The 24,179-nt window shown below is 38.7% G+C and overlaps 1 protein-coding gene across 3 annotated transcripts in view; it reads right to left on the bottom strand.

Moving 5' to 3' along the window:
- Nucleotides 1–24,179, bottom strand: part of MAP3K20 (mitogen-activated protein kinase kinase kinase 20) — an 89,579-nt gene that overhangs the window by 30,204 nt on the left and 35,196 nt on the right. For all 3 annotated transcript variants that reach the window (XM_041473503.1, XM_041473505.1, XM_041473504.1), the window contains exons 6-11: nucleotides 23,656–23,684; nucleotides 23,401–23,538; nucleotides 17,413–17,499; nucleotides 13,814–13,888; nucleotides 8,472–8,578; nucleotides 2,777–2,912 (exon numbers count right to left, since the gene is read on the bottom strand). In XM_041473503.1, the coding sequence (XP_041329437.1) occupies nucleotides 2,777–2,912; nucleotides 8,472–8,578; nucleotides 13,814–13,888; nucleotides 17,413–17,499; nucleotides 23,401–23,538; nucleotides 23,656–23,684 (572 nt within the window). The remainder of the gene's footprint in view (nucleotides 1–2,776; nucleotides 2,913–8,471; nucleotides 8,579–13,813; nucleotides 13,889–17,412; nucleotides 17,500–23,400; nucleotides 23,539–23,655; nucleotides 23,685–24,179) is intronic.

The following is a 24,179-nucleotide window of genomic DNA, read 5'->3' as shown; positions in this document are numbered from 1 at the left end:
TCTATACACCTGGCTGTACAAAAACCTCCAGTTACACCATCAAAAGCCTGCTAGTTGGATCAAGGATAAGCAAAAGCTCTTCCTGATAAAAAAGAAATAATTTTTCAAAAAAAGACTTAGCACACACACTTCATTGCCAGGTATAGTCACTTTAGATCCACAGAAGAGCATCTCCGACACATGGGAGGAATTCCCTACAAAAATCAAAGCAGCTGCAAATCAGCTTTCCACTGAAACACCTATCTGGACCATTGACTGTTCAATGTCTGAGAGTGGGTAAGCTGTGAATGGCTCATTTTGCAAGTAGTAATCACATTACTTCCTCCATATTTTGCCATCTCGTTATCTGGAGAATTTAAAGAGTTTGTTGGGATGGGAGATGCCTTTAGTGACACACTGCATACGATGACTATCAGAAGAGACCCTTAGAAATGGCTACGATCCACCAGTCTCTCTAAATTCCATGGTAAAATAATCACCTGCAGGTACAGGGCATCATAGGTGATATATGGATTTCATGTCTTGCTCACTGTCTTTCTCTAATAAGATGTTCATCTGAGCTACATATACTACCATCACAAAGTCAAGTCTTCTTTCAGGAGAAGTCTCCCATTCCATGGCAGCTATGGATATATTTTACTCCACCAAATGCTCCTGATTCCCTTGTGCTAGAGGCTTTTGGAGATCAGCACAAAGGAATTTGCAGAGATCAGACTCAAAGTTGTCTGTTGTACAAGATGCAGCAGAAATAGGGTCAAAACAAGAGCAGGGAGAAATGCACAGAAGCATTTCTAAATATTGGCCTCATCCTTCCCTCATGCTGAAGCGTGTGAAGCTATACTTTACTATTCGGAGCCGGAGCAGCCTGCCACTCACAGTTACCTACCATGCAGGATGAAACTTATACCAATCCTACAACACTGGAGAATCAAGTGGCAGAGACAGCTTTGCTGTTCCCCTGTCACTTGGTTTAAGTTTCTACTCCTGCACACCACTGCTGGCCTCTGGTCTTTGCTGCAGAGACAATGAAAAGGTGACTGCAGAACACAGAGCAGGGACAAGAGTACCAGCTAAGACACAACGAGGCCTAGTTTTGGCTAATAACCAGGTTTCTGCCTAGTGGGAACTCTAAGATGTGTCACAGTTCTAGTTGCCATATCTTTACTCCTGCTTTTATAGTCAAGGTAGTTTAAAGTCAAGCACTGCAGCTCCCTGTTGTAACCCTCTAGTTTGATGCTGCTGAGCAGACACTGCTTGAACTAATGGAGGGAGACAGATGCCTGACTCCCAAGGATTACAACTTGCAAACAGAATGCTCAAAGATATTTTGCAAATGACTTACAGCTATGAATTTTCAATATAGATGTATGTGTAATCAATGCTACGAAAAAACCCCCAATCTTGCTTGAATAAGCCCTTTTTTGCCCGTTTATCCAATTATTTCCAATAAAAAGGCTCTTTAAAAAATACGTTCTGTCTAACAGTTCACTTAAGATGTATGGAAAAAACAAACCTGTATTTGTCTATTAGAAGAAATTGCACCTAAATGCAATAGGACAGTTGGGTTAATGCTATGCAGAAAGACAGTTCATGCTTAGCACAATAGGCCTTAGCACAATGCTTTATTCTTGCAGCAATGCCAGCTCTAAGTGAAAAGTACAAGTCATAAGCAAGTACAGCATAAAAAAACCCTAGGGCCTTGCTGGTGAAAAGGTTTGCTCATTAAGGCTGTGTCTCATGCTGTGCTCAGGATAGAGGATGGCCCACAGCTCAGTTACTGGAATATGGCAAGTGTTAAAGCAGGCATAGAGATATCTACTGAAAACATACAGAATCTGCACATAGGAAAACATTTATACTCCATGATTTCACTGCTTCATGTTCACAGCTGGAACATAAATGCAACTTCATTCAAAGAACAGCAATAAGCTATGCCTTAAAAACAAGTCATATGTAAATGGGTCTGGCTGGAATCAAGGTTATTAGTAGGATAAAATTGTGCATAAGAAAAATCATATACTACTGCAATCTCAGTTTGGTATTTGTCTTAGCTAGTGCTTTAAAAACAAGGAGGTATCACAGCATTTTTTTAGCAACTCTGTTGTAATGTCTCGCCATGCACTAACCCTGTGGTCCTCCCTCTGCCAATCAGTGGTTGAAGAGCATAGTATTTCATCAAGAAATTTAAGATAATGCAAGAAAGTTTTTTTGTTCAATTTACTAATAGAAATGTGGGAATTCTACCAGCTGGTAACTGGCCAGTCAAAGTTATGTTAACTATAATTATGAACAAAATCTTAAATTAATACTTCAAATTTTGACCCCATTTTCACAGCACTGGAATTTGGTTCTTCGCAAAGAAAAAGAACAGAATCAAAAAAATCTGCGTAAGTTTCACAACATGCCTTCTGGAAGATACAAATGATTCTTACATTTAAGACCAAATCCTGCACTCCATAAAGTCTACAACTTTCTAGTTGAAAAAAGAATTTATTGAATGTAAACGATTTTTAAAGCTGAAAACTCTAAATAAATCAATGGGACACTACTTAAAATGTCCAATGTCACAATATGAACTATCAGTAATATGTGCTATCTAATGCATTAGATAAAATTTAAAAAAAAAATATTGTTATCTGGAGTGATGTAATAAAATTGGCCCAGAGGAGCAACTAAAAACAGGAGCACTATTTCCTTAGTATGTCTTGAGATTTACATAGACAAAGCTCCAAATACTTCTGACACAAGATGAAAGGTTGAATTATTGTCTACTTACAGGAGTATTTGATTGTTCAGTTAACTTCTGCTCCCACATCTTCAAACGTCTCTCCCGCTCCTTTAGTTCCTGCTCTTTAAAGCTCAGATCACGCTCCAGTTTCTTTAGTCTCTCTAAGGTTGCCTCAATTTCACATCTGCACGGAGACAATTTGTTACGTCCTGTCTTTTCCTGACAGATATAAATTGTTCATAATTCCCACCTGAATGTTAATTAAATGTGAAAGGCTGAAAAGTACAATACTAACTCAAGCAGTTCATTTAATTACCAAATGCAGTCTTTCACAGCTTTAGGAACAAATGGTAATGTTTATACTTCAGACCATAATACCTTCAGAAGAAGAAAAATAACATTTAAAAGAGTAAAATACCATATAACAGAAACATTTTTAAAATGAAAATGCCTTCTTTCCCCCCAACATCAAGAAACATGATCTGATCCATAAAGAAACTGCATTAAGAACTGGTAATGGGACAAGCATTAACAACACAATACAGGCAGTCCAAGAAGCCCATTTGCCTGGGTTTATAACTTGGCTATGAATACTACTTGGACTTACACTCAAAATGCACAGAAGCATTTTGTGGGGGAATGTTTTTCCCCACTTACCTTCCTATTTCTTTAGGTGAATCAAAATACTCAAAATACACAGAAGCATTTTGTGGGGGAAATGTTTTTCCCCACTTACCTTCCTATTTCTTTAGGTGAAGATACAAAAGCAAAAATACAAACTGTGATATGAGCCAGCCCTGCAAGTGGTTACAAATACAAGCTTCTCAAGTTTGGAACAGTTGTGAGAAGGATTTGGTTGACTTTTTTCCACTTCTCATCATATTTGCAAAGTTATGAAAAGCAGGAAGGGCAGGAAATGAAGGCAGTACTCTAAGAAAGTTGCAGATACCATCTTTATTTGGTTTCACTGCACGTACTTCCCTTAATAGTTTCCTTTGACATACTTTCTGATGGACAGTATATTTTAAACACATGAACTGAACTGCTCTTGGAAAAGAGTTTAACAAGTTTTTTCACTACACAAATACACAGAAGGTGAACAACAATTTTGTCACCAAATTCAGACATATATTTTGCTTGTGGGGTTAAAAAAAGAAAAATCTCCTATTAGTATCAGAGGTTGTACCTGCATTTAACATTTCTGTGCCTGTTTGGGAGACTGTGCACTGCCTGCCACCTGTATTCTGACAGTAGTGGGAAGAGTCAATCACAGTGTTCTGCTTTTCTCCTTGAAAAAGTGAGCTCTTAAGAAGACAAGATGTCCTAAAAGGAGCTCCAAAGACAGCTATTTGGACTCTGCAAGGTTAAATATTCTGCTCAAACTTCCACATTATTTTTCATGTTTTAACACACTGTGAACAAAATATGCTCCTTCTGATGTTTTCAAAAAGAAAGTAGAAGGACTAACAGAGTTAGATGTCATTTCTATTTGGGGTGGAGAATTACTTGTTTCTGTAAATCTCCTGTCCTGGCATGGAATGATTAAACTCTTCTCCACTAAAAGAGTTCAGCCTCTCAGTGTGGGAAAACAGCATACCCAAAGAGTCTAAGCAAATCAAGTAATAGAAATATTCCAAATTCTATGGATTTCTCATTTTGATAAGACATCTCTGACAGACAGCATTGCTTATAAAGTACAGTGAAAGGATTCAGAGCTCCAATAACCAGAAAATCCCACTGCAATCTTTACCACCATGTTTAATTCTACTGCAGAAATCAGCCACCTGGGGGCAAAGGCATTTATCACACTTGAGTCCTGCTGAATGAGCTGTTCTGTGTAGTGGTCAGAACAAATACCCCTTGTAATTATTATGCTTCAGATTTCAAGAAAAATGCTCTATCATATTTAGGCATGCATAAATTAAGACTGAATGGTCACACATCATAATGAAGAGACAACAAGGGAACAAACTAAAAGGCACTGGACCAAAGGTCAGAAAGTGACTCGTCCCCAGACACCCATATCCCTCAGAAACCCCTTCTGTCAGGTGCAACACATACTACGCTATCTGCTGTGGAAACTACAGAGCAATTTGAGGGCAGTTGCAAGCACTGCTTTTCTTAGTTTGTCTCTCATCATCGCTGCTACTTACACACAACTCTATAATTTTTTAAATATGTAAATTACATTCTCTTTTTAAATAATATTATGCGCTAGGGGAGTCCTGGTAACAATAGTTTTCTCTATGTCAAAAGTCTATTTTGCACTGTAATTATCTCTCTTCATTAGACAGAAACTTCTCTTAAAATAAAAGGTTAGTCTGCAAAAACAGTTGCATTCTGAAAAATAATTCCACTGCAAAATGAAACTGTGTAATTAAAGAGAAAGCTACTGTACATTGCCCAGTTAATGAGTCTTACTCCATAAATGAAGCAGCTTGAAACATTATACATGGTACGATATGTGGATTTGTTTGCTTCTGTAGTTCTGCAGTGTGAGTTTACTGGTTTATTTACAATAGTTTCATTCCGTGACACTGAAGAACAAATACTAACACATTACTAGAAACTATAATGATAAACATTCGCAGATTAAAAACAATGACTGGCTTTTTCTTATCTGTCTTGAATCGCCACTAATATACTAATGTAACTATCACTAATAAGCTATTTTAATCATTGGAGCAGCCACTCATGGGGAGAGGATGGAAGGAGAGATGCAGAGTATATATGACTAAATGCAGACAAATGGGATCTCTCACTGAATTGGAACATCTGTGGGGAGAGGATGGAAGGAGAGATGAAGAGAGTATATATGACTAAATGCAGACAAATGGGATCTCTCACTGAATTGGAACATCATCACTTCTACAGTAATTTTTTCTGACTGTAATACAAGTGCCTTGAGAAAGGGCTCCAAGAAGATCACAGAATATGAACTTAAACATAGGGCCTATGCAACTAGACCTATGCAACCCAGGCATAAGGCCCCTATATTATTAATAACAAAAATGTGCTGAACACATGTGGAACATTAGGAAAAAAGACACTGAATTATTTTAAGGAAATACAGAACAAGCAGATCAAAATGTGATATTACTATGAAAACTAATACCAGAAAATGTTGCAAATAAGATCTCATTATATAGATAAGACAAAGTATCATTTGTGTTATCAACTCCAGCAGTCATGTGTAGACTCAGCCCACTCTCAGTTTTCATGCCAACCAGTCAGTGATACTGAAGACTCCAGTTACTTGCTGTTACAGCTACAATTTTGGCATGTCTATACAAAAATGACCTCAGCTTGCCTTTTTTTAAGAGTGGGGAAAAACACAATCTAGCTTATCTGAGCTTTGATTTGTTTTGGTAAGTGCAGTATCATTGCAAAAGTGCAGAATCTGGATCATTAATTCAGAGGTCCCTCAAAGGAACAAGCATAATTTTTGCTTTTCCCAAGCCCACCCTTCTCCAGGGCTCTGATATCTAGGCTTCATTAAAATTCCCTTTTTTTGTGGTAATACTTATCATACTTTTCCTACTGCACGTTTCACTATCTCTTTGCAAATCACTATGGGATAAAAAAAAAAAAAAAGAAAAAAAAGAAAAAAAATCAGTAAAAGATTTTTCAATGCAGAAGTTAAAATACATTAAACTAATGTACAGTTGTTTTTAGTAACAAACTTAAGTCTCTTTTAGTTTATCCTTTGGGATCACTTTATGCATCTTTCATGTATTTCAGGTGGCAAATTTTTTGCATACTTTCTGTTTATTTGGCTAAACATTCATGAAAGCTTCCATACAGACATGGCTTTCGCATCAGGGCAGGAAGCTGTTACCGGAATTTGGATAGGAGAGCACCGTTCCAGCTTCCAAACAAGTGCCCACATGATTTGTGCTCTTTCTGAATGTTGTGTTTTCATTGCAGCTCAATTCAAAAATCATCTTTGCTCTCAGGCAAGTCATGTCCCATCATGAATTTTTTTCTCTCTCATATTTCCTTGTTTCTAAGTAATGTATTCTTCCAGAAAAAAATGTCACATTTATTTTTAACACAAGTCTCCATGGTAAGAAGTTTTTTCATTACTTGATAGTACCAAACAGCTTTTTGTTGCTACATGGCTTTTCATTAACACCTTTTCAGACATTCTTCACCTGAGAAATTTAGGTGTATCAAAACAAAATTTGCAAGAAATACTTGGGCAATTTGAGTCACACTTCAAGAAATAAACTGATTAAGTAAAACATTTGTTACCAAATGTTAGCTAGTACAGTTTTTATTTTCCTATATTGGCAAGATTTAAGTAGTTATTCGCTTTTCCTGAAGGCAATTGAGTACCTGCTCATCTTTCAAATAAATATAAGAAATTTATATTTAATATATTCAAATTGAATATAAGAAACTTCTCACTAGGATGTACTTTTTTCCCAACACTCCCGCTGTCAAATGCAGACTATGACGCTCAGAGTCCGCACAAACAAGGGTGCCATGCAGCTGGGGTACAGTAAACGCCGCCAGCAGCGCTCAGCCCGCGCCTCGGGGCGAGCCCGGGGGGCGCTGCGGGGCCGGAGGGGCGCTACGGGCCGGGCCCGGGGGGCACTGCGGGGCAGATGGCGCGCAGCCCCCGCCGCGCGGCCGAGGCGGGGCGGGCCCGGCCCGGGCTATTTATACCCCGCCGTGTGACCGGGGGCGTCCCATCGACGGCTCAGTTTTTCCACTCGCCCCATTAAAAATCGACGTCTTGCCTTTCCTTGGAAGGCAGCGGAAGAAACGCGGGATTGCCGGGCTTGACGCGAGCTCCATTTCCATGTGCTCCTCCCCATCCTCCACTCCGTCCCGGTTTCTTCGATGCAGGGAATCTTTCGGTATTTGCGCTCCCTGCTTATTTGGCATAGAGCCGACGCTTCTTAATATAGACCGAGGCACGATCATCTGCAAAAATCATCTCCCTGTGCAGATCTGTTTTCAATATGCCATCTCAAACCGAAGGCTGTACTGGGCAACCAGCAAGTTTTCTAACCCACAAATAAGCTTCAGGGACAGGTTTATGAAGTTTTGGCATATTCCAAAAAAGAGGCTGGCAGTTTTACGGCAAAACTGTAATGTAATAAAAGTGTCTCAAATCTCATCTCCATTTATAATCACTTATGAATAACAATTGCAATCAGCAATAGCTAAAATCATACGCTCAAGCAATGCTGGAACACTGTAAAAAACAGGACTGGCATGGGCATATGCTGGATGTCTGAACACACAGCTGGCACAAAGGAGAGAACACATTAAAAATGGCAGAATACATAAAAGTGAGGACAAATAGAGGCTTCACTTGGAAGGTGGGCTTTTTAGACCCCTTATCTTTTTTTGTTTTTAATATTAACATCATTTTCTATGAAAATGGCATCAAACCTACATGTTATCTGAGTTTTTTTGCCCCCACACTACTGACTGAAACCTTGTAATCGGTTTTAAGATGTGAATCACAAAACCATAAATATCGTGATGCCTAAACCACTGTAATAATAAATATAGGGTACAGCTAAGTGCATTGGCTCCTAATACAAGTTTCGCAACATTCTGGGCATTCCTGAAAAACAACAAGGTAAGCTATGTTCTAAAAATACTTCAAGCACACATATTTTCTACCAGTACATCACTGGAGTCTGATGTCTTTCTGAAAAAAACACTCATACCATTTCAATGTAAAACCACCACATCATATCATCTTGGGAGGAAGAAAACTTACCTCCACTCTGCCTTGTTATGCAGGAATGAGTTACACTGGTCTGGAAGGTTGCTGTCATTTGACATAGATTCCAGGATTGAAATAATCTGCTTGAAAGATGGTCTTTTCTGAAGAAAAAAATAAAACCCAAACAGAGCATTTGTATTCATACAAAACCACTAAAACTATCTGCAGGAATTTTTCAACTGAAACCCCACAATTAGCAGGAATTGCCACACTTCTTTCTGACCACAGCATCCTACAAGAGAACTGTAAATCTGTAAATGCTTTCTTTTTATTCTTCTATTAAAGTCTGAGAAGAGTCGCACAGGCTAGTAGGACTCAAACCTTAGCTTAGCCTCCCATGTCTACTAGTAAAACAGTATTAAACATTAAAATCATCAATCATCTAAATTCTTAATTTGAAAAAATAATTTTTCTCAAGCTAAGAGAGAAAATGCTTCCACATAGAGAAGGCTGGACCATCAGCAACTGGTAATTATACAGATGGCCTTTTACAAGTATTAACATAAACTCTTTGGTGTGTGAACAAGCCATTTAGCTGCCTATCAAAAACAGGTTTCTGGCTGCAGTTCCCCTCTTGCAGAGGAGATACTTTTCAGAAAAACTCTCACTTAGCTACTTCAGGAGCAGCCAGGGAAGAAGTGAAGATTGAGGTTAGGGAAGGATGTCTTGTCTGGCAGCTAAGCTCATGTTAGTGGACTCTGTGCCCTTCTGTCCTGGGCTCATTTACTGGTCCATCCAAGACCCACTGTGCTCGTAAGTCAGAAAAACCAGTTAAAATTTCTCCATTATTTTTTTTCCCTTAGTCCCAAGGGGAAGCTATGAAGTAGGATAATAACTGAAAACTGAAAAAGCCAGTTAAATGTGTTTCTTGAAAGAGCACTGACTCTGTTAGTCTGTTTGACAGACCCCAGACAAGGTTGAGACAAAAGGTTGAAACAAAATGTAGATACATAATAAGGGGATGATGCACATTCTCTCTCTACTGTGCCTTTAATTATACCATTTCTGCTAGAATTACAGATGCCGCAATTAAAACGTGCATTTTAATTTGGGAGCACAAAAACAATTAGGAACAATGCTGAGGTGTCTCTCTTAGGAAGATCCAAGTGATTTCCACATTATAAAAGACAGACAATTTCTTTATTTTAAATGTCAAACAGCATGAAAAAGTGTCAAATGCATAACAAAAAAAGAGACAAGCTCTCTTATACTGTAATGCTGCACTCTTCGGCTGTAACTGGAGGCTTTGTCTGTCATTTTTTGGTCCACCTCCATGATTTCAGGCAATGGGCAGTTCAGGGAGCTACACAGATTTTCTCTGCCACAGACACACCTGCCCCAGCACAAGTGCTCATGCAATTTGCTCCCCAGCCCAGCACGAGAGAGCGGCAAACTGAGCACGCAGAGCTCCACAGCAACAGGTCCCAGTTAAGCAGCACACTGCCTGCACTGGTGACAGGAACCCCTGTCACCTTGTATGGAACCCAGCAGGGTCACCCTGCCTTTACAGGGGCCAGGGGAGGCAGCTGTCCTCCCCTCCACGTGCATGGGCGCTGGACCTGCCACAGCTGAGCAGATCCTACGAACACACCCTGGGAAGAGCCCAAACTTCCCCAGTCAGGAGTGGACTGCACAAAATCCATCTGTGGTACCACCACCACCGACTCCAGTACAGTTTTGGGGCAGAGAACCTTTGACCGGCCTTCACAGCCTTTTTGTTGCTACGGCTGCATCTCTTGTAACCACACCAGTGGATGTGAACTGTTGAAGGGATTCAAGGGCCTCCCAAATGGTGAGGAAGCTGCCAGACAGGAGATAGTGGCTCCCTGAAATTCACCAGGGTGCTGCAAATGCTATGCATTGTCCAACAGACTGGCAAGTACATAATGTGCCTCTACAAAACAAATTCTATTTTCACGAAGACACCAAGGGCAAACATTCCCATGCTGCATTATCTACAATATTTTATGGGCTATTCAGGATAATTCACAAAACACATCTATGAGTTTTGCTTGCTCCTTTTTTCTTAGGTGTATACTGGGAAGTATAGGGCAGGGCTGACACTAAGCGGGCACAGCCCACTCCACTATCAGGCTTGCCTGGAGTAACCAGAGTGGAAACAATGACAGAGAACAGGGCTTTTACTAAGGGCAGGCAAAAGGATCAACCAACTGATTTGGGAGAAGCAGCAACAATCACGTGGTGGGTCCTGCGCTACAGGCAAAGGGGCTGCAGAGTTGGTGCAACTGGAGCTGGAACAAATGCAGAGTCACACAGTAATGTCAAAGTACTGTACATCTCTGGCTGTGCAAATTCTATAAACAGCCAGCAGTTACCCTGCCAGCTTTGCAGCTGCCAGATTTACAGGCAGCAGCTTTGCATGGAGACAAACCTGACACGAAGGCACAAGCCTACACTGTCACATGGGTTTTGTTGGTTTCTTGCCCCTAGGAAAGAATAATTTCAGATTTAATAAATGCATTCTAAATGCAGAGTGGTACCTTGGCTAAAACTGGCAAGAAGTGATTTGGGAAATTAGGAGCCCGAGCTGAGAAACTTCAAAAAAAAAAAAAAAAAAAAAAAAAAAAAAAAAAAAAAAAGAAAAAAAAAGAAAAAAAAATCTTCTTTTCAGTTGGTAACTGCTTAGCACTTTCTAGAAAGCCCCTTATAAGGGATTCTTAAAATATCAAGGCGTGAGTCGCCTTTGAAAACTGTTTCCCTTTATATCTGTGATGTCTCATACTGAAATCTTTAAATATATGCCTCTCTAGAAAGAATTCTGGCTAATGTTTTCATTGTTTTCTTCCACTCAGTAGTTCTTACTGAATAGGTCTCCATAAAACCAGGATATTTAATCCATTTGTCTTTCATTTTTTGTTTCTTCTTTGTTCCCAGATTTCTGCTTTCCATTAAAATACTTTATAATTTATAAACATCTTTGATGTGGAGAGAAACTGAAGGAACAGATTAAATGAGAAAGAATTATTCACCTGCAACTCAAAAGCAAGTAACCCCAGTAAACAAAGACATCAGTGATGAGCAGTCTTGTTTCTACAATTACCTAATACCCAAGCAAAAGCTTGGTGAAAATTTTAAGGTGTGACCTGTTTGCTTCAACTAGCAGTTTAAACTGCATAAAGACTACCATTCCAAGTATCACGTGGAGCACTACAGATATTTTTCTCCATGTATGAAGAAATTCTTAAGAATTCAAAGCAACATTAATAACTCTGTCTGTTCCCATGAAGAAATTATGGTGTGAGCAGTGTCTGACACTCCAGCTGCTCTGCAGCAGCTCTCCAAGTATATTCCTTAGCTCTGCCATAAATGCATATCCCTCATTTCGCAGGAGTAAGCCACCAAAAGTTACCTCATGCTTTCTGTGGACTAGAAGATGCACCTTAGCAACTGCTTTTGAGCAGCTGACATACTCAAGCTCACCCCTGCTTGACCTTCAGTAACTTGTTCATGCATCAACGATCTGATTTTCTAAAGCTAATCCTGGCAAAAAGGGAATGCTACACAGAGCCGTATTTCAGAGGAGCGTGCTCCATCTTTTGGCTCATGCAGGCCACACAGCCCTTTATCAAAGCATTCTGAGAGCTGTAAGTAGCAAACCTTTCCCAGCACGTGACTGAATAAGTCAGTCACATGTCCAAATTGTGACCACAGATTACTCCATTTCAGTCATGTGAACAAAGCTGTAATTGCCTAACAGAAGAAGAGCTGCATGAGAAAAACTAGCAAAAAGCAGACTGTCAGAAAAACTCCATCTCACATGAGATTCACAGTTGCATGACTTCTGGGAATAATGTCTCCAGGAACCAGCCCACACCCAGATAAATTACTCTATCAGACAGAACTCAGCCTGATAGTTAAGCATCATTCTTTTACAACATGCAAATCCCTCCCTCTCCTCGAGAAACAGCAACAGTCTTTTGGACACTTATGGATGAGGCTCGAACAAGGCAGAGTGAGCTGATCTAGTATGTGACAATTACAGAAAAGAAGTTCCAATAATTCTTATTCTGAGGCCTTTGGTAGTGATGCTGACACTTGGGAGCAGTTAGTAAAGATAAGCAGTCGGCACTGAAAGTCCTCTTCAGTAATTACTGACCTAGAACTTAAGCAGCCTACTTGTAGATTCAAAAACTTGAAGCATTTTTCTCTCCTCTATTCTGTGGGGAGGATACAAGGAATTATTAAGAGAATGGCAATGTCTTTGTGTGGAAATCACATGTTGACGGATCTCAGTCTTCCAGATCCATTCTGTAGGAAAGCAACCCCCTACTTTTAAAAGAGAGACCAAAAATGCATATTTCCTTTCTCATATTAGTCTTCTATGGCTACTCTTTGGTGATAAATTCTAGTTTAGAGCACATATATGTCTTGGAATTAATATTGGTCTCTGTGAAGTAGTAGCTAACTTTTTCCTGAGATTAAAGAAATTAAGTTCTTCCTGGTGCCTTGTCTTGAGAAAAAGAGCACAATTTCCTTTGCTTAACTATTCTTTAATGTCTCAAATATTTTCATAGACAAAGGAAATAGATGTTAATCCTTGGTACTAAAGCTTGTATGCCCACAGGCTCTTTTCAGCCAGTTTTATGTACAATAGGATGGTCACAAAGTCCATTTAAGGCAGGTAACTCTCATAATCTACAAAAGATTTTACTGTCTAAATAATTATTAAATCCTTGCCTTGTAGCAGCAGATTAATAGTAACAATGGTGCAGCTCTTTTAACTTTTTATTCTGTTTTCATGGTTAAACAGCACTGCTATTATCATATTATTACAGTACAATCGTTATAAAGCTCACCATTCAAGCCCTAAGGGAACAGATTAGGAAAGGTTTAATGTTAATTTACAATGTGTTGCTGCTGTTCCTACCCATGTTTTTTGGATTAATTTATTCTTTACTTATACTTGTGTTTTTAACACCACTAGGGCACAGAACTGGACCTTGAGATTTGTATTTCATAACATGATGCTCACATATATCCAAGAGGATTAACCTTTGAAAGAAAATATAAAACCCACAATTTTTCCACTTGCTCCAAAATGGCTACATTTTTGCCATCTTACCATATTCCCTGTCATTGTCTTTAGTAGTTACAAAGTTAGCAGCAGAGTAACTCTTGATTAAAAGGGAGAGAGAGCGTTTTTCAGGTATAAATATATAAACACACTAAAAAATTAAAAAAAGAGAGTCCTGGGTATCTTTGTCAAGAAATGTGTCAACAGTGTCAGCTCAGACTTGTCTGCCAAAAAAATGCTAATGCACTTTGCAAAACAAGACTGGGGTGGTGGTGCAAAAATCAAACACACATTTAATTACCTTTGAATCAGCATCCCAACATTGGTGCATCAGTTCTGCAAAACTTCTGGGACAACTGCTTGGAATGGTTAATCTCTAATGGAAAGAAAATGTACCAGTTACTGGAAGCATTTCCCTTTAAGCTGCTACTAAACAATTTCCTATGAGACCAACAGACTTCAAAGAACTAAAGCACACTCTCTTTTAACCACAATATAAAAAATGTGGAGACATATTAGAAAGAAAAATCAAAATTACTAACACTAGCAAGAAACACAAATAATTTTTAATAGAACTATAAGAAAGTGTCAAATGCACAAATGGGGTTCCTTAAGAAAGTTCAGAGAGAAGAAGCAAAATCAAGACAAACAGCTTTTAATACTAAAACAATAATTTGTGGAGGTTACTGCATAGTATTTTAAGTTGCTTGTCATTTAGGCATAATGTACAGCCTGCCTTAATTCCTTTCTCCCACATAAATGATCTAGTTGGACAATACTATAATCACTTTTGACACACAAATAGCTGAAATATAGATTACATTAAGTGAGTTAAAAAGAGTTAAGTGAAACTCTACATGGCACAAGAGACGTTTCATGAGCCTGTGGTCAGAAGGATTAATGAGGACATGCAGATCTCAGAAAGTACTCACAGAGCACAGTGAACTCATAAATATTTCCTAATGACTGAAGACAAGGAGTTGGTAGTTATAGCCAGGACCACTGACTACAGAGAATTAGTTTGCAGCTAGTTTGGTTCCATTTGCTGAGAGTTTTAAATTAGAAGATTTTTACATTAACAGCCTGCCTGCAGACTGGAAAGCCTAAAAGCAAATCCTTTCTCACATACACATACACAGATACTGAAGCCTCTCCAGCTGACTGCACATGCTTCCAACATTACACACTGAAGGAGATCCCTCTGCTCTCACTAAAGCTGTTACCTGACTTAGATGTTTCATATTATATAAATACATTTTTTAAAGTTAGATAGAAAACCTCAGAGAAAGTGAGTCCAAATGTAAGAAGAGGGGTCAAGCTGGAAAAAGGGTTCTTGTCCTCTAAGAGGCGAGAACCAGGTATTACATTCCTGTTCAGACTATCCTCTCAGGAAGACCCTTTCATCTGCCCTACTATTGCCATATCAGAAGCAAAGCAGAGCAAGTTATGGGACTCTGTACCATTACATTACTGCAGTGTGACCTGCAAAGCCTTACAAGACACAGCAACCAAAAGTAAGAGTTAAATTCTGCTCCAAAAAGCATTTGAACCCTCTAAGAACTGGAAACATGAGACACAGAGGCAGGGCACTGCAGAAGTCTGATTATTAATGTCATAACTTAATGTGCAAGGGTTTCTGTGGAAGAAATACACAGAAATTTGTACAATGCATAAATAAGTTGCACTGGTGCCTGATCTCTAATTGAGTCATTGGCCTAAAAATACACTGGCTAGTCTTGCTACAGAATTGTCTGTAACCCTCAGTGTTCCAGGAGGTGGACAATCAGTAGCCATCACCACTTGTCTCACTTGTGAAGAATGTCACCTATATAATATGTAATATACAGGTAGCAGGATCCAAATGTCATATTATAATAAAGAACACATTTCTCAGTGGCAATTTATTATGAAATCATGTCTAGCATAACCTGAACTCTCATGCTTTGCTTTTCTTTAAAAAATGGCTTAAAAAATCTCTACCAGAATAAAAATAACACTGTGAAATTATGCATAGTGTCAAAGGAGATCCATACAGAGACATTAGAATCTACTCCATTTGCTGGCCTCAAGCTTTACAAAGGGGATTTTTCACCTTATGCAATTATGCTTTGGCCTCAATCCCTCACTGATTGTAACAAAAGACTTGCAATCCAAAAAATGGAGGAGTGGCTCAACAGTGATCCAATCCTGTTGTGGACCAGAACCATGCAATCCCACGGATATCAACAGACTGAACTGAGAGCAGAACCTGACCCTTACACTTGTTTTGGGACACAGAAAACTAAGAAAAGTAGCACAAGCTGACTTTTGCAAGGCTTATGCTGCACATGTTACCCATGTCATGGCCAGAAAAAATTAAAAGTATGCAATGTCCTCTAAGCTCCCTCACAGCCCTTTAAGGAAAATGGTAGCAACAGGCTAGTGGTACCTGACAGACAAAGAGCTAGCTCTGAGAATGCCACCCCTTAGGTTTCTTCAGCCATTAGTAAAATAGTTACGTCTACATTTTGTTCACACCGTGTTTTATGCAATTCCTTGCTCTGGAAAACTGTAGAGAAATGTGTGTTGTACTCATGGACATGTTTCAGCATGTGACTGCATCTCTTTACAACACTCCCAATGCCACTCTGTACCCCTTACATAAAACTGCATGTGGTGGGCACAAGAGCCAAATACTGTTGATGGAAGGCTTTATGGTTCCTCCTTCAAAATTATGTGTGAGGCTTTTCCTGGACTAGGAGAAAGAGTGTCTTTGTGCCCCCTGCTCTGATAAATGCAGTAGAAGACCACATTCACAATCTTCACACTGTTAGTGTAGCATTTCCAACTAATTGGTATATCACAGTGACACTCACTGGAATTAATCCAGTCCTCAAAAAGAAGAAAAAAAGAGAGAGGGAAAAAAACACCAACAAAAAACATTAAACTAAGAGGAGGAAACCTAACTCCTCTGTTTAACTCTGAAGCATTTTGAGAAACAGTTTATGTAGAATAATAGAAATCTGTATTGTACAGCCGGTGCCTCGCCATTGTAATGTTTCCCAAGCTTCCGCTGTGTCTAGATAGAGGAGGTTTCATCTTTGTGGAGGATTTCCATGCTTGTCTGTGTGTGGTACAGTCACAACTTTAAATGTTTTTTAAATGTAGTTACTGTCTTTGATATCAAGGGACTATGTGTTCAGATATAGGCTCACATGTCCAACTAACTGAAAGCCTCAATTTGTGAGAAGAAGAAAAGCGAGGCTGGGGACACTGTACAAACGGTGTTTACACCACTGAAGTGCTTTTGAAATGGAAAGACTCTGCATGAGGAGGCTTGCAGCTATGCCACAGCCTTGCCGATACCAGTGAGGAGCTCATCTTCAATGTAGTGTTGAACGTAGGTGGCAAAACTGTAATTTCTCTCTTTTTTTAAAACTATTTTTTCTTCTTTTATTTTTGAAATTTTCATCTAAGCGGCAGTTTCTTGTACTATAGTGACTCCTGCTGGGAGAGTTAAGTTGAAGTAGCTGAAGGTCTCTTACAGATATATCAACTCCCGGCCAGTAAAAAGATGTCCTAAACGCAGGAGATGGAGTTAAACTGTTCCCCTACCTTGGACGCAATGGCTTCTTTCATCACTAAGAACAAACCCCTAGGTTTTACAATTGAGACTGAGAAACTAGTACAGTACTTGTACAATTTTTGATCTACAGCATCACGACGTGAAGCTGCAACAATTAGATGTAAAGGGTCCATTCATGAGGAATAACATCACTTTGACCCTTTGTGTTAGCTCCTACTGCTAATCTTTCCATACGCGTGAACTTACTTTCAATTTGAAGAAGATGAAAAAGTCTTTTGCAAAACCCCAATACTGTTTTCTGATCTATGTACCTGAATGTAGAAACGTAGTCTTACCTCGTTTTTTTCCACTACAAGCCAAGCTACTTGTAATCCTTCCAAGCCTTTAAAGGGGACCTCCCTTGTTAGCATCTCCCAGAGAACCTGGAAGAGAAAAAAAGAAAAGAATTTTTATTTCTGTACTTTGTATTTTAAATACATTATTAAACCTTGATACAGCACTATTCTGTATCCAATTACCAGGCAACCAGTTTTCATTTGCAGGAACTTGGACCAGTGTTTGTGTGCAAGATCCTCTCACAAAATTAATTTGAATGTTTCTGCTTTTTCCTCTACAGAAAAGCCAAGATGAAAAAACTAGGTTGCTTTTTTACTATCTTTGTACACTATGAAGTTCACAATTGGCAACTGGGACTTGGGAAGACAATGCTCTTCCTCTCCTTCTCAGCTCCAACTAGACATATCTTTGCTTTGCAGTAATTTTTCATTTAAAAATATTTCTCTGCGATTGCAATAGTGAATATGATCCAAAAGGTATTTAGCTCCTTTGATATGCCTATAAAAATACAATTTTGCAATCAAAACTGTAATTGTTTATCTCCAAGTTGTGATCGTATTAAACTAAGCAATATACAGCATATAAAAAATTACTCTCTTCTCCTTGAGTTTTTATAGACATACTGTCCTTAGATAGAGAAAGATCTAGTTTTGCATGCTGTTAGCCTTTTGGTAACAGAGTATCCAAGAATCTAAGCTACTCTGTAGAAAAGAGCTTGGCACCATCAAAAAAGGCTTCAAGTCAATGAATCCAACTTGTTTTTATGCCATTGGGACAATATATTAGTATTCAACCAAATTAATAGCACTTTGTACCTCCACTTGTATATGTCCCATTTTTTTTTTTTAAAGCAAAACTTTCATACACACATCTTGTTGCAAATATCTACAAACTTTTTCTTCTGCTCATATATCAAGTATAACAACAACGACAACAAAGAATCTTTAATGCAGGATTTGCCAAAATGCATTAAGACCCTTATACAAGTCTCTGTATCCTCACTGTTTGGGTTAGTGCCCAGGTTTATTTCAGCTGCATCATTCTGACTGGATTGTGGACAGCTATGAAGATAATGAAAAAGCAAATGGAACAATATTGACAGATGGAGGGCAAGCAAAAAAATGCACTGAAGCAGAGTTGGGCCTTTAATCAAGCGAACAGGGTACTCCAACAATAGACCTATTTGAATAATACTGCTTGAGTCAGAAGACTGATTAGTAAAGGTAGGATATTTTGGAAAAATAAGAACAGTTTTTCTGAGAATAAGAAATATATGGGGAGAACTATCACAGACCTATTCAATTACCCTGTTAGCCTCACTTCAATCCTTTCAGAAGGAAAAAAGGCACCTCAATTGTAACTCAAACTATCTCCTCTCTACTGGTAGAGAAGGAAATGTAATTGTGAGGGAAGGAAAAAAAAATAACACTCCCATGTACTTAAGACAAAAAAAGCAGTGTATAAAACAGTTTAAAACAAAGGTTCCTGGATCAAATCTAACATGTGGCTGAGCAGCCTTGCAGAACAACTTCATCTGTTGGGACTATACCATGAAACTACAGCAGAAAAAACTCAAGTTTGCACATCACATAGAGCAGTATCTAAATAACCTTCCAAGTAAAGAACATAATGAAATACATTTTAAATGTCTTCAAGAGCCTTGAGCTGGAAAACTACTGCTGTGCTATCTTTCTTTCAGAAGACTGTAAATTTTAAGAGCTGTCTTGTTTCATTCATGCACATATGTTTGTGCAGAACATTTTGCACCGAATTCCTTTATCATGACACCTTTAGTGTTTATTTCCACTGCCCAAACAGATCACTGCCTCCCTAAAACAACAGTGCTAGCTAAAAACTCTTCCAAGACTGCACAGAGTTGAAGAGGAAAACAGCAATTTGACACAATATGAAGGATTTTTCTTGATGCCTTCATTTTACTAATAAATGAAAGTAAAAGATACAAAAGTGGGATGTTGGAAACCTTTGCATTTACTTACACAGGTTTAGAAAATATTTTAACAACAATGCAATTTTCATATTCAGGCCAAATGTACAGAGAAAGCCTTTCCTTCCAACGGTGACATGTCTCTATGTTCAGCTTTACAAGAGTTTCAACCCCTTCTCATGGACTAGCTACCCTGAATCATCAGCTGAAGTTAATGACTGCATCAGCAGTCTTTTAAAAAGCAGCAAATGAGTATCATCTGCATTCTCACTTGCCTCTTCCCATCCCCAGGGTGATTCAGCAGCAGACAAGGACCTCAGCCTAACTTACCCCAGCCTCTTTGTGAGGTACACTCTGTTTATTTTCAGAACTGGCTTTCCCAGCTCACTTCATATGGAAATTATTTTATCTTTCCATTCTGGTATATAATCTAATTGATGGTTCACTTCCCCTCCCACCTGTGATGGTGAGGATCACCTGCTTTCCCAATCACATCACATCTCTGTGATGACGGACAGCAGGTGCTCACAGAGAAAACAGCCAAGCTAGAAACAATGATGAAAAACAAAGTAAGGCCATTTAATATAGTGCAGTACGCTGCAGCCTCTGAAGATGCTGGACTCAGTTTAGCATATGGAGGAAGAGAAAGGGGAGATAAATGTATTAATGTTCACCCTGTACACAAACCTGACATTTAGAAATATGTGGTCTTCAGAAAAAGCTCACACATTTACTTCTGTCAGCTCAGCTGTGCATTTCAATTCCTATCCTCTCAATTATATGACAACAACCCAAAGGAAAAACTAAACCCACATTGCCTCTACCCCATCCCCTGTCTCCACACTGGTGCAAAGCCAACAAAGATTCAAAGTGCCATTTGGATAGGGGAACATCCGATTAAGTAATCTGAGGAAAACAAAACACGCTGAACACCTTCGCTGAAAAAAAAAAAAAGCTTTGTCTGGCAGGAAACTGTTCACAGACGATGGTCAGGAGCCACGTTTAGCAGAGGTGCAGCACAAGCATTAGCACTGCACTCACAGAGGTACTGCCCTTAGGCATGAAAATTAGGTCTGTCTTCCCTGCATTGATCCAACTGCAGTTAGAGATCGCATCATTCTTTTCAAAAAGAGTAAGGGATAACCCCTGGAGCTGGCCAACATTCCCTCTATAAATAACATATGTTCTCATAACTAAAGCAGTGTTTGAACAGCTGCTACATTTAATGGCAGTCTCTAGGCCACCAATAGCCAATTAATGGTTTTACTTACTTGTTCTTGTAAGTGATAAAATAATTCAACTACATCAGATGAGCTTTCTGTGATTAAATACATTTATACTGATACACAAACAGACACTGTGGTGCACTACAAACAGTTCTGCCAGGATAATATATTCTGAGCATATGTCTTCATGATTTCAAACAGCTTTTAGAGTGACACTGTCATTCCACGTACACTTTCGTATCTGGCAGAGATAGCAAGGAATGACAGAGATGGCAAGGAATAATTTTTGAGCAACACACAGTGACATACAAGTCAGTTTCAGGGTTGATCACTTGTTACACTTGGTTTTAGTTGTTTAGATTACAGACTTGGAAATGAATCAGAAAGGGGAACTACAGCATGGCTGAAGGAAAGTGTAAGATCTGTCTTTGTGTGGTAATAAGTTCTCCTTGAAAATTTAGCTTTAGCATTTCATGACAGTATTATAAATTATTGACTATGTATCTCAGAGAATACATAGGCCTGTTTAACCATCCATGAAGGGCAGGACAAGCTAATCCAAACATTAGCCATAAACATGTATACAACTGTTCACAAAAAGGAAAATTCATTTCAGCTGAGAAGCAGCTCAGACCTAAGAGGCTGCAGAAAGACTTCAACACTTCATGGAAAAAAGCTCTTGTGCAGCTTAAGCAGAGTATCTAAAATGACAGATGGGTGTGTAGAAAGAAAAGACTGTCAGATAAAAAAATAGAAGAAAGGAAATTAAAGAAAACCATGGGAAATATGACAAACATTGCAAATGAAATATCTATCCCTAGCATCTTACTAGTTTACATTTGAAAGGATTCTGTTCTTTGTTAAGAGGACTTTAACTGAAGTAAAGCAGATTTGTCTCTCTAGCACAAAAGCTGCTGGCAAGTGTTATGCTTCAAAAAGGGATTCTTTACATTTTGTTTTTATAGATGATAACTTAAAGAGACAAAAATACCCTTTCTCAGATTCCTTGTTTTCAGACCCCTAGCTACTTGTCTGGTAGTTATAACACTTATTATAGGGAGATTCCAACTTTCAGTGTTATAGTCAGGCCATTTCATGCTGGTATAACCCCCTAATATTAGTTATTTCAGAAACAGAGAACTTGGGCTACTGCCATTCTTCATGTCTACCTATCTCCTCTGAAAATGATGGTGTTCCAAGACTAGAGTTATAAAAAGAATAATTACTCCTAAGTGCTTATGAATTCATAAGCTTCTACCCACAGTACAACACATTAATTTAAAAACAATATATAAAAAATCATGGGTCATTACTAAACATTCTAAAGTAGCACTACATACCCATAACAATGTAAAAGCACTCTGGTAACACTGAACCGTTTTCATAAGGAGGATAGCTCAGTTTTACCTCCAAGCACAGAACTGTCAAAGAACCTGAATTTTTCAACGAGGTAAAATAAAGTTTTCACAACATACTGTTCCCAAGGCACTGTTAATACTTGACATGATAAGATATTAAACAATTTCCTACTTTCTCCCACTTTGAAAACATTACCTTAAGTCAATTCAAACTAGGATGACTATGTGAGAAGTTTGAACTATAAAACCATGTTTGGAATTTTTCCTCTAACATTGTTGTTCTGTTTTAAACTGGAACGTTTCCCTTCAGTGGACAATATGTGATTGCTTCCAGTAACAGTTTACATTAATATTTACATTTGTTAGCTGATGTTCTCTTACTCTTTGTGACCCAGTTCAGTTAAGCAAGCAAGGATTTTGAATGTGGCAATATAGGCTCCTTGCAAACTTTCACTGATAAGTGATGTCACATCATGTCTCAAAAATTTTTCTCACTATAAACAACTGTTTGGCAAAAAGTTTAAGTCACCCTCCACTGAGACAGCAGCTTAGCTATGTACAGCCATAGGTGCTAGTTTAAAACCACAGTACCTCCCCCATCTGTGTCCTCCCATTCCTCAAAGAGAAAGAGACAATACTTGGCAGCTAGTGAAGAATTTCTCATTCTGCCACCCACTGTTGAATCCAAACAGAAGAACAGTTAATGCACCAATATGCATGGAAACTACAGCCCCACTTCCTTTCCTTTGCCCACCAAAGGAAATAGTCTTTACTGTCCTCTGCCAGAGAAAGGCTATGGGGTTAGGCACACAACTGATGTGAACAGTAGGACTATTTCTAGCCTACTTTGTATCGCAGAGCAAAACTAAACTAGTATTTAACTGTGGACAGAGTAAAGTAATTCACATTACTGAATATGAACACCTGACATTCTTATGAACTATACCTGATTCCCCACCTTTCAGTAAAGCAGTGCTGGGCTTCTGTATTTTCAGATGGGGTCTATTCTCACAGATAGTGATAGCAGTGTCTTTTAAACAATTGAGCAAAAGAGCAGGTGCTTTTTAATAAAAATCAGTGACACTCTATTTTGGGGAAAGTGAAATGCTAATGTTACCCCACTATTACAAGACAAACTTTTTCTCTCTGGTTCCACAGAAAAAAACCACAAGCAGAGATTCATGATGCTTTCAGTAGCTCCTGAAAGCCTTTGGACATATTCTGAATAATTGTGGCACTTCTACACTGGCATGCTGCTAATCTAATCAGATTCTACTAAACGTGCAAGATACTATATTCTTCCTATCATTTTCAAGCATGTAATTATAAATGATGCGTGAGTCTTAGAAGGAACTGCGGTGTTTCCTGTTGCTCTTATTTAGAATTGCTGTAGTTGCAGCATGTGAATTCTGTCACACAGACAAACTGCCACAATGCATAGTGAGATGAGGCACTCACCACTCCGTACGAGTATGTGTCACATGTTTCAGACACTGGAAGACTCTGAATAACTTCTGGGGCCATCCATGGGAAAGTGCCCACTAATGACATGTGTGTTGTATGGGAGTGGAATCTTGAGGCACCAAAATCACAGATCTGGCAAAAATAAATAAAATATTAAACTGGTATAATGAATATTGACCTCATTCATCAGACATGGAAACATTCAGTCAAGCAGCAGCATCTGTCTACAAATAATTAAAGTGTTCATACCTTTAACACACCATCAGCAGCTATAACAACTGAAAATGAAAAAACAAAAGATTACAAGAATGCAAAAAGCAAGTCCAATACATTTTTACAGCAAAATACTTCATTTTTCAATAAGACAAATGACCCTAAGGTGAGCCAGCATCTGAATGTGCACACCTGTCCTGGTTTCATTGAGAAGCTGACAGAACATCTGCTGAATATCTACAAGCCACTGAACAAATGCAAAACCTTTCAGGCATTACTGAGTTAAAAGACAGCAACACAGATGAACCTCATTTTCCCCAGAACAGGTAGGTTTAACAAGAGGCTCTCTGGAAGAGTCATTACTAAAAGAAGAAAAGCTTCAACCGAGGTGAGACCTGGATGTTTCTTGACTATCATGCATTATTGAAATCTGTGCATTATTAAAATCTGTGCCTCTCCTATCCCACCACTAGTAGTAGAAGTTTCATCTAAAAGGCAATGTTCAGCAAATTTCAAAAACTACTGTCAACTGCTAAGTACGGACTCCACACTGAATATGT

Source organism: Pyrgilauda ruficollis, unplaced genomic scaffold (genome assembly GCF_017590135.1).
Source record: "Pyrgilauda ruficollis isolate IOZ18807 unplaced genomic scaffold, ASM1759013v1 scaffold3, whole genome shotgun sequence".
In the NCBI taxonomy this organism is placed as follows: Eukaryota; Metazoa; Chordata; class Aves; order Passeriformes; family Passeridae; genus Pyrgilauda; species Pyrgilauda ruficollis.
This window is presented reverse-complemented; position numbering and strand designations above follow the sequence as displayed.